Here is a 15,784-nt window from a genome sequence, read left to right on the forward strand (position 1 = left end):
GTGGTATGGTGAGGAATTCAATAACAATTCTTAATCACAACTCACGCTGTGGGTTTGCTCAGTCTTGGCACTCAAACCTGTGCCACCTCAGTTTACACCGAGGTATGTGCGTTCTAAAGAGGATTTCCTCAGTTTTTTTTTATTCGTAACAATAGGAAAGGCGGTTCTATGATGCCTGATCATGTCTGTGCTCACGTGGGCGGGCCAATGATTTATTTAAACTTTAAAGGGAATACAATTCTCTCACAAAGGTTTAACATCACATTTCACAAATACTTGAATCTTTAATTTTATACAAGAATTAGATGCAAACCCCATAATTGAGAAATGTACACATTCAGAGATATAGTTGTGTTTCCTGTCCTCTCTGAGGTCACCAAATGAAACACACTCGTCATGCCTGTCCCTTAAGTGTCCACAGACCATTCTCACCTCACAAGTGAACATTGTTTCATTTTCCCATTTCGGGGATTTAGGAGTTTGGCCACGTGAAATCCTTTGTTCACTGTGGTCTCTGCATGAAAAGGGGGAGTCTCCATCAGGAATTTACAACCTGAGATAACAGAACCTGGGTGTAGGAGAGAGTGAGAAGATGTGATCTAGACCCAGAAAGGGCCACGTCATGACATGTACATCATGAAACATACCCAGACAAGGCTAGCATGAACACAGTGGATTGAAGAGACATACTTTATTTGACATTTGTCTGCTATGGTTTCCAGATATAAAATATATTTGTAATTTTCAATAACATTGACAATCTGCAAAGAAAGCTCTCCATATGTAACAGCGAACATAATTCTACATAAATAAGATGTAGGGCTCTATTCAATCTGTATCGCTGAAGTTCAGCGTGATTGAAATTTAAAGGCAATGTTAATGGAGATTGCATTCATGGTAAAACACTGCATATGAAAAGCTTGACAGTTTGAATAGAGCCCTTGTGCTTTGTCAGCTTATAGCCCTGTTTATACTGTACATGGTGCTAACATGCATTCTGTGTCCTGATCTTGTCCACATTCGGATTGTGCCCACTTTTTAGGCCAGAGTTGAACGAAAGGGCAAGATTAGAACCTGTTTACAATAGTGACTCCTCTACCGCCCTTTTAAATGATCACTTGGAAATACCACCACAGTGAATTAATCGCTTTTTGTCCCTCGAATTGCATATTTACTCTTGATAACATCCTGTGTAAGATGCATAGACAACAAAATCAAATCATTTAAAAAACATGTTTCAGAAGGAATTTAAATTAGCTAGCTATCCAAAAAAATAAATGTACCCCAAACTAAGACAAATAAAAAAATAAGCTATTACATACAGGCACATAGTGCTTTTACTTTTGGGCTATCAAAATAGCTTAAGCTTTTTATATCTGCTCATAATGAAATCTGCTAAACATAGTACAAACATATTTTCAGACAAATTGCATTCTACCGCTGGACTGGGAAGTGCAGATTTTGCTCTAGTATTGTGGAATAAGGAGAGCACTTTACCACAACCTAACATGGAAGCCAATACACTATTTGTGCATCACATTCAATAGATATTAGTAAATATTTGTTTTAATTGTGGAATTAAAATCACCTAGTGCCAAAAATAAGAGGACCGCTGGTAATGGACACAAGGAGATCAAATCAGAATGTAACACACTTTAAAAACCACATTGTATAAATAAGACCTTTTTTGCATGCACTTGTTGACCCAACTGCAGTTAAAATGCAAATATCAAGATGTTCATAATTGTGAACAATCGTTGAAGAATTCAAGCTTTCCCTCCTTGTACAGATATATACAGATATATATACTAAATCTGGTCTGAAACGGATTCAATCTGAATCTCTCAAACCAGTCCTCATTGCTGTGTGTATCCTAATCTATACCTCAGAACTGGGGCACCAGGGGATAAAACTAGCAGGCAAGGAGTATCAGTGACCTTCACCCGCTACAACATAGTGCAGTAAACAAACTTCAACAGATCATTGTTCGATTTAAAACAGAGCAAGGGAAGGGGGTTGCAGTGACCTATGTAGGTTCACTGAGACGGAGAGTAGGGACCAGAGCTGTGTGAGAGTACTTCCTGGATATATATATGTGTGTGTGTGTGGGGGGGGCTAGTGTTCAGAGGTGTAGTGTGCAGAGCTGAGGGATCCTCGCCGTGCCAGACTCTGGGTGCTGGAGCTCAGGGTTCGGTTCTCTGTCAGGCTGCAGGGGTTCTGGAAGAACATACAAAACACTATAACACTATATATATACACATTAATTTTGATGACACACAGCCAGAGAAATGCCTTAGGATATGAAACACATAAAATGAAAGGATGAATAAACACTATAACAATCATATTGTACAGAAATGTGAGAATAAGCCAGAAACTGCTGCTCACCTTTGCTGCTTCTTGACACTCCCTCACACCCACGTTTAGCACATTCAGAGAATTAGCCCTTTTCATCCTGAGGGAGAACAAGAAAGAGAGAGTAAAAAATTGGACATCATTTTGAGAGCTAACACGTGCAGATTGAGGACTTGGTCTTTACCCAGGAGTCGGAGGCGTGGTATCTTGAGGTCCGACTCCTTTCAGCTTCCTGACCAGCTTCTCGCTGCTCCTGCGTATTGACTCGCGGAGCTTGGTGAATGAGCCGCTGCGCTTCAGACTGCCCAGCCCATCCTGCATGGAGCCCTCCTCTTCCGTGTGGGTCCAGATGTCCCGCACATCACCTGAGACACCAACATCACAGAGGATGCATATCAGTGGCATCATGCAGTACAGTTAGTTATTTACAGTACAAATCTGAGGTACATTTTCAATTCCAATACATACACCGTTTTTGGATCAAAATGCTACTGAATCTAGAGAGCAGGTTTCAAAGATCATATTATGAGTTTGCTCTCACCATCCACAGATCCAAACTCTTTTTCATGGGCCCGGGTCAGGATCTCTTTATACAGAGCCTCAGCTTGTCTGTACTTCCCTTGTTTCAGGTAACATGAAGCCTGTAGTCAGAAATACAGCAATACTAGAGTCACAAATAGCACTATCACACCTCAGATAGACACACACATGCAGCTTGGGTCAAAGTCCCCCACTTCTCCCCAATCATAGCATATTATACGCACACACACATAATATGGTAGCATCTAGCCCAGTGACCATGCCAACCATGTCCAACCCCCCTTTATACCCCTCCCTCCATTCACCCTCTCCTATTCTCCATCCCTCACCAGGTTATTCTTGGTCTTGGCCACGTTGGCGTCGTCGGGGCCCAGCCTGCTCTGGTAGATGTGCAGGGCACGCTCGTAGTACTGCTCCACTTCCTGGTACTTGCCCTGGTTCTGACACAGCAGCGCCAGGTTGTTCAGCTGCTTTGCCACGTCAGGGTGGTCCGTGCCTAACACCTGCCAACGACACGAGGGGGGGTGGGGATTAACAGGTTTGGGTAATAATTATATTATAACACAGAGTTACTGTTCCAATTGAAATTATACGGTTACTGATAGAAAAAAAATGGGTTGTTACTGATGTTATCATTCATTTCCTATTAGTCACTGATCCAAATAAGTATTTGTGATGGGAGATAAAAAGTGGCAGAAACGTACTCCCATTTCTTTGATTTGGTAGGTCAAGAATATAACAGTAAAATGTCAATTGTGCCCAGCCGAGAAACACCTCTCCACTGCAAGCAACACGACATTGTTTACATCGAGTGAGGACGCAACTTAATATAACAAATTACTTTTCCCAGGGAGTAATAAGTCATTATTTATTGTTGAGAGAAGTAACAAGTAATAGGTATATGATTTTTTGCTTGCATGACTGAGAAATGATAGTATAATATACACTGCTCAAAAAAATAAAAGGGAACACTTAAACAACACAATGTAACTCCAAGTCATTCACACTTCTGTGAAATCAAACTGTCCACTTAGGAAGCAACACTGATTGACAATAAATTTCACATGCTGTTGTGCAAATGGAATAGACAACAGGTGGAAATGATAGACAATTAGCAAAACACCCCCAATAAAGGAGTGGTTGGTTCTGCAGGTGGTGACCACAGACCACTTCTCAGTTCCTATGCTTCCTGGCTGATGTTTTGGTCACTTTTGAATGCTGGCGGTGCTTTCACTCTAGTGGTAGCATGAGACGGAGTCTACAACCCACACAAGTGGCTCATGTAGTGCAGCTCATCCAGGATGGCACATCAATGCGAGCTGTGGCAAGGTTTGCTGTGTCTGTCAGCGTAGTGTCCAGAGCATGGAGGCGCTACCAGGAGACAGGCCAGTACATCAGGAGACGTGGAGGAGGCCGTAGGAGGGCAACAACCTAGCAGCAGGACCGCTACCTCCACCTTTGTGCAAGGAGGAGCACTGCCAGAGCCCTGCAAAATGAACTCCAGCAGGCCACAAATGTGCATGTGTCTGCTCAAACGGCCAGAAACAGACTCCATGAGGGTGGTATGAGGGCCCCACGTCCACAGGTGGGGGTTGTGCTTACAGCCCAACACCGTGCAGGACGTTTGGCATTTGCCAGAGAACACCAAGATTGGCTAATTCGCCACTGGCGCCCTGTGCTCTTCACAGATGAAAGCAGGTTCACACTGAGCACATATGACAGACGTAACAGTCTGAGTCTGGAGACGCCGTGGAGAACGTTCTGCTGCCTGCAACATCCTCCAGCATGACCGGTTTGGCAGTGGGTCAGTCATGGTGTGGGGTGGCATTTCTTTGGGGGGCCGCACAGCCCTCCATGTGCTCGCCAGAGGTAGCCTGACTGCCATTAGGTACTGAGAGGAGATCCTCAAACCCCTTGTGAGACCATATGCTGGTGCGGTTGGCCCTGGGTTCCTCCTAATGCAAGACAATGCTAGACCTCATGTGGCTGGAGTGTGTCAGCAGTTCCTGCAAGAGGAAGGCATTGATGCTATGGACTGGCCCGCCCATTCCCCAGACCTGAATCCAATTGAGCACATCTGGGACATCATGTCTCGCTCCATCCACCAGTTGCACCACAGACTGTCCAGAAGTTGGAGGATGCTTTAGTCCAGGTCTGGGAGGAGATCCCTCAGGAGACCATCTGCCACCTCATCAGGAGCATGCCCAGGCGTTGTAGGGAGGTCATACAGGCACGTGGAGGACACACACACACTACTGAGCCTCATTTTGACTTGTTTTAAGGACATTACATCAAAGTTGGATCAGCCTGTAGTGTGGTTTTCCACTATAAATTTTGAGTGTGACTCCAAACCCAGACCTCCATGGGTTGATAAATTTGATGTCCATTGATAATTTTTGTGTGATTTTGTTGTCAGCACATTCAACTATGTAAAGAAAAAAGTATTTAATAAGAATATTTCATTCATTCAGATCTAGGATGTGTTATTTTAGTGTTCCCTTCATTTTTTTGGAGCAGTGTAGGAGTGCTATACTACAGAATGCTTGCAGAGTTGCCATTGGTCCATCAGAGGGCAGGGTTTCTAGTCACGTTGCTGCTAGGTTACTGCCTCATTACCTTCTCTCTGATCTCCAGGGCTCTCTTACACAGTGGCTCAGCCTCCTTGTACTTCCCTCTCTTTCCATACAGTACAGCAAGGTTGTTGAGTGTGGCTGCCACCTATAAACAAATACAGTACTGTTAGTTACATCCAGTGATGTACTCTGATCGCCGGTCGCGGTGAAAAAAGAAATGCTCCCGATACCTTCAATGCGTTCTTTCGCAAAAGGTGGGTAAACTGTTGGGCAAAAAAACACTTACCCTACACCACTGGTTACATACTGTAGCTGCTTTTCCACTGTGCTGGGGAAAGCCAATAGCTATGCATGGTTTAGACTTCTTGTTTTGTCCATTTTGGTGACACTTGAACTTCACTATAGACTATAGAGGAACATACCGCAGGGTGATCTATGCCCAGGGTCTTCTCCCGAATGGCCAACGCGTCATTCAGGAGGTTAGCCGCCTCTTTGTACTTGTTCTGGTCTCTGCAGAGAAGAGCAAAACAGCCTTTAGTTTTAGCATTCAGCTAACATAACCAGCCACACTATGCAAATCCCCCACAGTAAGACCTAGCATGGATGATATGCTAGGCTAACGTGGCTCCATTCACCTGTAGACCAGAGCCAGTATGTTGAGCATGGTGGCCACGTCAGGGTGGCTGTGGCCTGAGGACTTCTCCAGGTCCTCCAGAGCCTGTTTGCAGAGGGGCACGGCCACCTCGTAGCGGCCCTGGGAGGCGTACTGGATCACCAGGTTATGAAGGGTCCTCAGGCGGGCCGGGATCTCATAGCCTCCCTGCTGGGCCGCTGCTGCCGCACTGCTACCGTGGGGCTGAGATACTGGGGGACAGGAGGACACGAGGGAGGTAGAGTCATTCATACAGACACACAAATATACATTAACACAAACATACATAGACATACACACAGCGAGTGACAGACTATACAACACTGAGAGTCACACAGAGACATCGACAAACATACATGCATAGCTCGTCTGCACAGCAGATAGACAGACAAGAATATCCGGCTCATTTGACGAGTGCACGTACTCTGTGACTGTTCCTCCTCGTCCGTGGGGAAAAGGTCATCTAGGGACTCCTTGGTGGAGCCCGTCTCTTTGTCATCCTGTCGACATAGAAAACATAACTAGATCGATAGTACAGAGCGGAGAAGAAATCCTATATTTTTATTTGATTTATTTAACCTTTATTTAACCAGGCACGTTAAATAAAGGTTTAACTATGAACTATACAGAGAAACACATAGCAACCTGCGCTGATAAGCCACCAACAGCTTAGCTTTAGTAATAACATAAAAGCCGAGGCAAAGACATGCACTGGGTCATATTCATTAGGGTACACCATAGCAAAACATTGTGCAATGGAAAACGAATATGAGCAGTTTTGGTAGTTCCTCACTGTATCAGTCTGTTTCTTCCCCGTTTGGTGTATAATGAATACCACCCTGGTTGTGGTGGTCTGTGACATACCGGTGATGGCGATTCCTGGTCGTACTTGCGGATACTGCTCATGAACTGCAGGTGTCTGTTCTGCTCCTCCAGCGTGACCACCACCTGCTCCCTGTCCTGCAGCCTCTGCTGGGCCCTGGCCAGCTCGTCCCTCAGCCACTGGTTCTCCTGGCACAGCCTCCGTACCTGGGTCCGCAGCTTCTGCTTCTCCGCCTCCAGGGAGCCCAGGTGGGCCGACAGAGCCATCATCACCTGGGGATGGAGAGGGAAAGAGAGCGAGAGCAAGAGAGTGAAGTAGGTGTGCATATAAACATGTACACATACAATACAGTCAAAATACAACTTCACTCATTCTGCCATCTCCAGTATGACCCCACCTGTGCCTCTCCCAGGCCCAGCTCTATCCTCTCCAGAGACTGGCGGATGATGCCACTCTTCTCCTGCTCCACACTGCCACTCTCGGCCACCGGCCGGTCCTCCAGCACCTCCTGCAGGTTGTCCAGGAGGGTGTGGTTCTCACCTCGCAGCGCCTCAAGGCCCGCTATCACTTGCCGCGTGCTGCACAGAATCTCCTCCCCCGACAGCATGGCGCCTCTCAGCTCAACCCTGTATGGAGGAGGAGGAGGCGGAAAGGTTCAAAATGTCATATGGACTGTACAAGGTGTTGAACGCGTTCCACAGGGATGCTGGCCCATGTTGACTCCAATGGTTCCCACAGTTGTGTCAAGTTGGCTGAATGTCCTTTGGGTGGTGAAGCCATTCTTGATACACACAGGAAACTGTTGCACGTGAAAAACCCAGCAGCGTTCCAGTTCTTAAAACAATCCGTTGCGCCTGGCACCTACTACTTCACCCTCTGGATGGCACCAATACACAATCCATGTCTCAAGTCTTAGAAATCCTTATTTAACCTGTCTCATCCACTTCATCTACACTGATTTAAGTGGATTTAACAAGTGACATCAATAAGGGATCATAGCTTTCACCTAGATTCACCTGGTCAGTCCATGTCATGGAAAGAGTTCATGTTTTGTATACTCAGTATATATGCACGTATGGGACACACAAATAGAATAAAGGCCCAGCATTGGTGTGTAAATGGCAGCATTTAATTATGCGCTAGCGGTAATATGGCTACACTCCACAGTAAACAGTGTTGTGTTGGACTAAAGCAGACAATGTGTAGGCTGACCAACTAGCTATAGATATACAACTATACTTTTACCACTGCCGGTATGCTAAAGAGTGACTAGAGAGTTACAGTAAAATACAGACACACACACAGAGGAGAAAGGAGAGAGGATTTATGGTTAGCCTACACATTGTCTGCTTTAGTCCAACACAACACTGTTTACTGTGGAGTGTAGCCATTAGCCATATTACCGCTAGTGCATAATTAAATGCTGCCACTTCTAATAAGCTAAACCAGACTAATAGCACACAAGCCTACCATAATGACAACAATCCATTTTTATCTGTCCTATAGCTGTTTCACAAAACATCTTATCAGAACATACTATTATCCTCCAAGTTCTGTACAAAGTGCAAAACTACAAGTGTAGCCTATGTTTACCACCACAGGGGGGTGTCAACAACAACAACAGTGTGCTGCCCTGACAGCCTGTCAGAGCCTTTGAAACTGTAAAGTGACCTGCCTGGGGATTTTTATGCAAACTTTCAGAACCATGACTATGCATTCTGGCAGCCAAAGGAAACAGTGAATAGCCAACACAAACACCAATGGGACTGTATGTAAAACACATCCTGGTACAACGGTGCCATTTTGCTCCTGTGAGCCGGAAGGCATAAAGCCTGGAGCCGACAGCCGCCCAGTTCAATGACAAGTCATAACACATGATGTAGCCTACTTCCTGGTCGGTGAGGCATCATGCCACATTGAGGGGTTGGAGTGGGATGTGTAGTACAATGACAATGGGTCCAGCGAGAACAGGTCTAATCATATGGTTGGAGTGCAGTTCTGACATGAAATGAAAACACGATACAAGATCAGCCATGACCTGCTTCAGATACAAATAAATACAATTGTAGTGGGTGTCATTTCTGGTTAGGTGGTGTTCTCCCTGTGGCAATAACATGCTGATGCACAGAGGATGGCCTCAAAAAATGAATACAAAAATAATATGTTGGCTTCTCAAAGACCAGATGGGCAGCCTGAACTCGAATCATGAGCATAAATGGCCTCTGGTCATCCTTCCACCATTCCAATACTAACGGGGGTACAAGACAGGAGGGCTGCGCTGTGAAGCCAAGCGCCTAAGAGGAGAAACAGGTGTCTATGGGGAACAAGAGGGAGCTGTGCTGGGCCTGAGCAGGAGGCTGCATCAGCATAACACCAAAAGGCAGGCCAGCTGCAGCAGACCATACATTAACACACGGATATCGGTTTACTAGTGGCTCCTGGGAGGAGGGCAGCATATGACAGTTGTAAACAACAGTGGCCATTGGAATTGATTGGGACTCACGCTGCAGTCGTTTTATAAAGGACCTATAACAGATCTAAATGTTGAAAAGAGCGGAGCTCTTATTTAATACTTGGGTAAATCCATTTGAATTCAATCCCTTTTTGACATCTTTTGATTTAAAGATACAGTAACATTCCACACATGTTCGCCCACGGAAGGAGTGGTCAGAAAGTTACTTCTTGGACCTTATCAGTATTTATCTGGTCAATATGTTAGTGTATGTCTGTCTGTTTGTAAAAGTGTGTTTATATGTGAAATTGTGTTCATATTATAAATTCTATTTTAATATTTAAGGACTCTTGGAAGATTAGTCCAAATGAGGACTAAAAGAGATTTTAAAAAATACATATTTAAAAATCAGGAGATAAAAGTACTCAAAGTTGACACATTTTGCATGTCTTCATCACTGGAAAATATTAACAGTTCAGTTTGATATCATTTAAAAGCTTATAAAGTGTTACAAACTATTGGATTATTTCGTAAAACATTACATTTTTTAAATAAAAATGGTCATTTTAAACATTTAACGTAAATGAGGTTTTTGTGTTGTGCCTACCATCGTTTACAAAACCTGCTCTTGAACACAGGGTGGGTGTCATTTCAATCATAGAAAAACTATTCAGAAAATGTTCCTATCCTTCAGACCCCTGCCATTTAGCTGGTACACCATTGGAATATAAATTAAATTGACATTAACTTCTAATTACTACCACAAAAGATGACCGCCGGTCCACCCACAGTCGAATGTCATCTTAAATGGTCATGTCTATTATCTATATTTTTATGATTTCAATAGGTTTCTTATGAAGGATTGAGTATAATTTAAAAACAGATTCAAGTCAACCTTCTCTGATATGTGAAACTCCAACCATATGGTACCATTTGAAAGTTGAAATGTAAATTCTACTCCCATTTTAGTACATAAATCAGCCAAAACAAGACACTCAACCTGTATTCAAGAGCATGTTGTGTCTCAACCAATGGCGGGAACAACACAAAAACCTAAAATTATGTAAAATGGGGTCTAAGCTGCAACATATGCAAATACGGAAAAAAAATCTGCCTTTTAATGTTTTTAGATAATTTACGTTAAATGGTAAAAAAGTCACTTTCTGACCACTTCTGCAATGGGAAAACACAGTGCCTTCGGGAAGTATTCAGACCCCTTGACTTTTTCCACATTTTGTTGTTACAGCCTTATTCTAAAATTTATTAAAAAATAAAAACAGGTTTATAGACATTTTAGCAAATGTATTAAAAATTAAAAATAGAAATAGCTTATTTACATAAGTAATCAGACCCTTTGCTCTGAGATTCAAAATTGAGCTCAGGTGCATCTTGTTTCCATTGATCATCCTTGAGATGTTCCTACACCTTTATTGAAGTCCACCTGTGGTAAATTCAATTGATTGGACATGATTTGGAAATGCACACACCTGTCTATATCAGGTCTCATAGTTGACAGTACATGTCAGAGCAAAAACCAAGCCATGAGATCAAAGGAATTGCCCGTAGAGCTCCGAGACAGCATTGTGTCGAGGCACAGATCTGGGGAAGAGTACCAACAAATATCTGCAGCATTGAAGGTCCCCAAGAACACAGTGACCTCCATCATTCTTAAATGGAAGAAGTTTGGAACCACCAAAACTTTTCCTACAGCTGGCTGCCAGGCCAAACTGAGAAATCGGGGGAGAAGGGCCTTGGTGAGGGAGGTGACCAAGAAGCCGGTGGTCACTGACAGTGTTAGAGTTCCTCTGTGGAGATGGGAGAACCTTCCAGAAGAACTACTATCTATGCAGCACTCCACCAATCAGGCCTTTATGGTAGAGTGGCCAGACGGAGGCCACTCCTCAGCAAAAGGCACATGACAGCCCGCTTGGAGTTTGCCAAAAGGCACCTAAAGACTCTCAGACCATGAGAAACAAGATTCTCTGGTCTGATGAAACCAAGATTGAACTCTTTGGCCTGAATGCCAAGTGTCACATCTGGAGGAAACCTGGCACCATCCCTATGGTGAAGCATGGTGGTGGCAGCATCATGCTGTGGGGATGTTTTTCAGGGCAGGGACTGGAAGACTAGTCAGGATTGAGCCAAAGATGAACGGAGCAAAGTACAGAGAGATCCTTGATTAAAATATGCTCTAGAATGCTCAAGACCTCAGACTGGGGCGAAAGTTCACCTTCCAACAGGACAACGACACTAAGCACACAGCCAAGACAACGCAGGAGTGGCTTCGGGACAAGTCTCTGAATGTACTTGAGTGGCCTAGCCAGAGACCGGACTTGAACCCAATCTAACATCTCTGGAGAGACCTGAAAATAGCTGTGCAGCGATGCTCCCCATCCAACCTGATAGAGCTTGAGAGGATCTGCAGAGAATGGGAGAAACTCCCCATATACAGTTGTGCCAAGCTTGTAGTGTCATACCCAAGAAAACTCAAGGCTGTAATCACTGTCAAAGTTCTTCAACAAAGTACTGAGTAAAGGGTCTGAATACTTATGTAAATGTAATATCATTTTTTTGGTCTTTTTTCTAGATAAGCAAAAATGTCCAAAAACCTGTTTTTGATTTTTCATTACGGAGTGTTGTGTGTAGATTGAGGGGGGAAAAAAACAATTGAATCAATTTTAGAATAAGGCTGTAACGTAACAAAATGTAGAAAAAGTCAAGGGGTCTGAATACGTTCTGAAGGCACTGTATGTATGGAAGGGTTTGAATTCAAACGGATTTACCCATTTCTTTCTGAGAAAGTGATCTTAAGGTACTATATCTTGTTAACAATGACATGAGGTTTAATCATGTCAGTCATAGAAAGTAGACAAGATTCGTTGCATTATTTGTGAAACTTCAATGCAATACTCATACTTTTTTGTGTGCAAAACAAATGAGTTCATTTCACATTTTATGAATGAATAGGCCTACAGCTCTATATTTACATAATTAAGAAAATGTAATATATTTAATAAAAGCAGGTCAGTAGACCTAAATGAGAAATTGAGAAGCAATTACCATAGGCCTACAATAAATTGGATGGTGGCCTACAGAGGAGCATCCTGTCTGAGAGAAATGCAACACCAGTCAGAGACAGATAAACAACATGTGCGCGTGTAAAGGAGGACTGTTCCATAAGCTATTGTATTTGGATGTTTTCCAATATTAGACATTGTCTGCCTTCACAATGCACAGGGTTTTATATAGATTACGAATTTGCATTTGTATAATATTAGGCAATAACAACAGATGGTTAGGCCTGTGTGCATTGTTGTGGTTTTGTCAACGCGTTTTAAAATTGTATAGGAATACTTATACTGCGTAGGCTACAGACAAATAAATAAAAACATTTATTAATCCAAATCAATACATGTTGTCAAATAAATGTATTGATGACATACTATAAGCATACAGTGACAATTCGGCATTAAAGCAGCTGTGAAGAAATAAAATAAAATTTGGATATAACGCAGCCATTGAAACTACACAATTATGATCCACACGTCAAAGAAAATTTTGATGTGAAAACATTAACAAGAGTACGATCAACAAAAGTAATTTTGAACCTACCTGCTACTAATTCCAGGTTTTTGGCGAGTTGTCGACCTCTTTTTGTAGCGTATCTCCGCTTTTCATTCGGGCTCTCATTAAAGTTAATTGGACTCCTCGCGTCAAAACATCCACTATTTGTTCGTTATGGGACCAAGATAACAAGGTATCTTTGGACGACGGCATTAACAGTAGGCCTACAGTAATCATTCACCTGTTCTTGCGGCTCAGACGGTCTCATTTCAGCTTACCTGATCTGATCATTCCCACCATGCACCGCGGTAGATTGATGCCATCTCCCTCTGAGGACAAGGCCATCTATCTGTCGGTGTTCTGAACTGCGAGTGACAGAACAAACCAGCACAGACAGGACTGCAAGGATGACTGTTACCGAGATAAACTGCTCTTTTCACATTTTATTTTAAATAAATGCATAAAAAAGTGTATATAAAAAATATATTATGTATAATATACATATGATATAAATGATACTGCTCTATGACAGGCTGTCAATTTATTAGGCTGTAATGGAATGAGATTTTAGTTTTAAAGTGCTACATACAACATTAATGTATAAGTTTGCATTGCAAAGATAAAGGATGCATGAAAAGTCAGAGTGATGGGAAATGATGGCAGGAGCAATGTGAGACTAATTGCAAGGCTATAGAGACCAACATGGACTATAGAACACAGTGGCATCTTCTACAGAGATGAAGACAGAGGGAGACAGAGAGCAGATCACTCGGTGGGTGTCTGCAGGCAGTTATACGATCTGGGTGATTGATGGTTCAGCTGGTGTGGCTACTGAGGCAGACTCATACCTTTTAAGGGCAGCTCGGCCTCACTGCTCCCCATGTCCTAGGTCAGGGATGGGCAACTCCAGTCTATGGGGGCCGGAGTGGTGTCACTCTTTCCTAGCAAACACAGCTGATTAAACTAATTGCATTCTAAACTGAAGATCCTGATTAGTTAATTATTGGAGTCAGGTGTGTTAGCAGGTGCTGGGACAAAAGCGTGACATCAGTCAGGCCCCCGAGGACTGGAGTTTCCCATCCCTGTCCTAGGTGAACACTGCTCAGGGGTCAGGACAGCTGCTTGACAGCATCAGTGACACTGCAGTGCATTCTACACCCAATTCTAAATTTAGTGGCGTAGACCAGAATATTTACATTTGCCAGTTGGCCTTAGTTTTGACACCTTTATTATTTTAATCTTATTTAGGTCTGCAAATGCTATTCTGTTCCCTCTGAGCCCCCAAAATATATATACATACTAAAAGAAGTTATTAATATAATATAACATTTGAGGTTAATAACAGTACAAAACTGTCCTACCAATATTGTTCTAGATTTATATCTCTGGCAATGTAACAAAGCGAATCCACTCTTTGTAGTGTGATGTCAATGTTAAAAATAATATATCATTACTGGCCCCGCATGTAATTATTTATCTTACCGATTCCTATGATGCTAATCAAATTATCTCCCAAATGTCGGTGGTTTGAACTGTCGTAGGCCTGGTTTATGCCATGAAATCCCCTCATTCCTCTATATAATAACGCAAGCCAGCGTCCATGTAATCCTGCAGAATGGATGGTCCGTTTAATGTTTAATTGTGTGTGTGTGTGTTTTCCCATAGCTCATTGTATGCAGTGGGGCTTAAAGCTCCAGAAGATAGGGGTTTGTGGAAAGCCTGTGTTAATCGCAGGGAATGTGATATATGCGTCTGTGTCCAGGGGGTTTGGCAAATGGTAGAAGCAAACGTTACATCAACTGACGCCCACTGGACAGCTGTCTCTGTACATACTGGCCATGCCTGAGAGGGGAGAATCATAGGACAGTTGGATGAGTTTGTATCAGTCAGTGTGTGGAGGTTAGTGTGTGTTTGAGGGTGGGCGCTGGTAGTGGATCTTATGCAATGTCTTCATGGCAACATGTAAAGTAAGTAAGCAATGTAACGATGTAAAATACATACATCAGGGGTTCCCAATCTTTTTTTTTAGCCCACAACTCCATCTTGATATCTGAAAATTCTCTCATCCCCACCCATGTGAAAAAAGTATGTAATTAACAGTCAATGTTTACTTTTTATTTGGGGCTATGGCAATCAATTGAAAAACGTTCTAGCAGTATTTCTGATTGTCTTCTCAACTCACCCTCACATACTTTCGATGTGGGGCAGTCAATTGCGAATTAGTCTAACACAATGTATCTTATCATCACCACTAATGAGATAGGAGTGCTTGATGCATGTCGCGTCGGGGGGTGTGGTTAGGGTAGCCTACCATGAGTTTTATGGTGCTTTCAACTGGGAACTCTGAAAAATATGAGGTCAAATCATGACGTCAGTTATCATTATGTAGGGAAGTCTGAGTTCCAGAAAGAGGCCCGACTTCACAACTTGCAATTCCTACCTGGATGAGAGTTTACATAATTTTTTTTTCCCAACTTCCCAGTTGTCTTGAATGCACTGAAGTTGGAAGTCAGATATTTCCCATTTCACAGTCCCCAGTTGTTTTGAACGTGGCATTTAATGCTCAGAGGTAGACAGCAGGGAATTCCCTTTGAGTCCAGTGATAGATGGAGCCATCTGTGCAAAAGCCCACCACACCATTTGATCCCATATGAAATCTGTTTTCCGTCAATATAGTCATTCAGCACACTAAACATCCCATATGCCGTTTCATGCTCGGGAATCATGAGACAGAACCATATGTCCTCGTGAATAGCAAGCATACCCCGACATGTATAGCGAACAAAAGTCAATGCACGGGCATCTCAGCCCTCACAACGTCCATT

At 43.1% G+C, this 15,784-nt stretch overlaps 1 protein-coding gene across 4 annotated transcripts; it reads right to left on the reverse strand.

Moving 5' to 3' along the window:
* Positions 1-676: 676 nt before the first annotated feature.
* On the reverse strand, positions 677-13,887 carry LOC112265303 (kinesin light chain 1). Of its 4 annotated transcripts, none has more exons than XM_024442461.2 (13): positions 13,808-13,877; positions 13,238-13,324; positions 7,341-7,569; positions 6,985-7,215; positions 6,545-6,620; positions 6,104-6,332; positions 5,891-5,978; positions 5,512-5,613; positions 3,225-3,398; positions 2,897-2,996; positions 2,540-2,720; positions 2,389-2,455; positions 677-2,217 (listed from the first exon to the last, which is right to left on the reverse strand). In XM_024442461.2, exons 3-13 carry the CDS (start codon positions 7,548-7,550, stop codon positions 2,116-2,118), a joined length of 1,560 nt encoding a protein of 519 aa, XP_024298229.2. In that variant the 5' UTR covers positions 7,551-7,569; positions 13,238-13,324; positions 13,808-13,877; the 3' UTR covers positions 677-2,115. The 4 variants fall into 4 exon arrangements, with proteins under 4 accessions (XP_024298229.2, XP_024298228.2, XP_024298230.2 ...); XM_024442460.2 differs by having other exon boundaries at positions 13,008-13,324; positions 13,808-13,876; XM_024442462.2 differs by lacking the exon at positions 13,238-13,324 and having other exon boundaries at positions 13,808-13,887.
* Between the last annotated feature and the right edge of the window lie 1,897 nt (positions 13,888-15,784).

Source organism: Oncorhynchus tshawytscha, linkage group LG13 (assembly GCF_018296145.1).
Source record: "Oncorhynchus tshawytscha isolate Ot180627B linkage group LG13, Otsh_v2.0, whole genome shotgun sequence".
Lineage (NCBI taxonomy): Eukaryota > Metazoa > Chordata > Actinopteri > Salmoniformes > Salmonidae > Oncorhynchus > Oncorhynchus tshawytscha.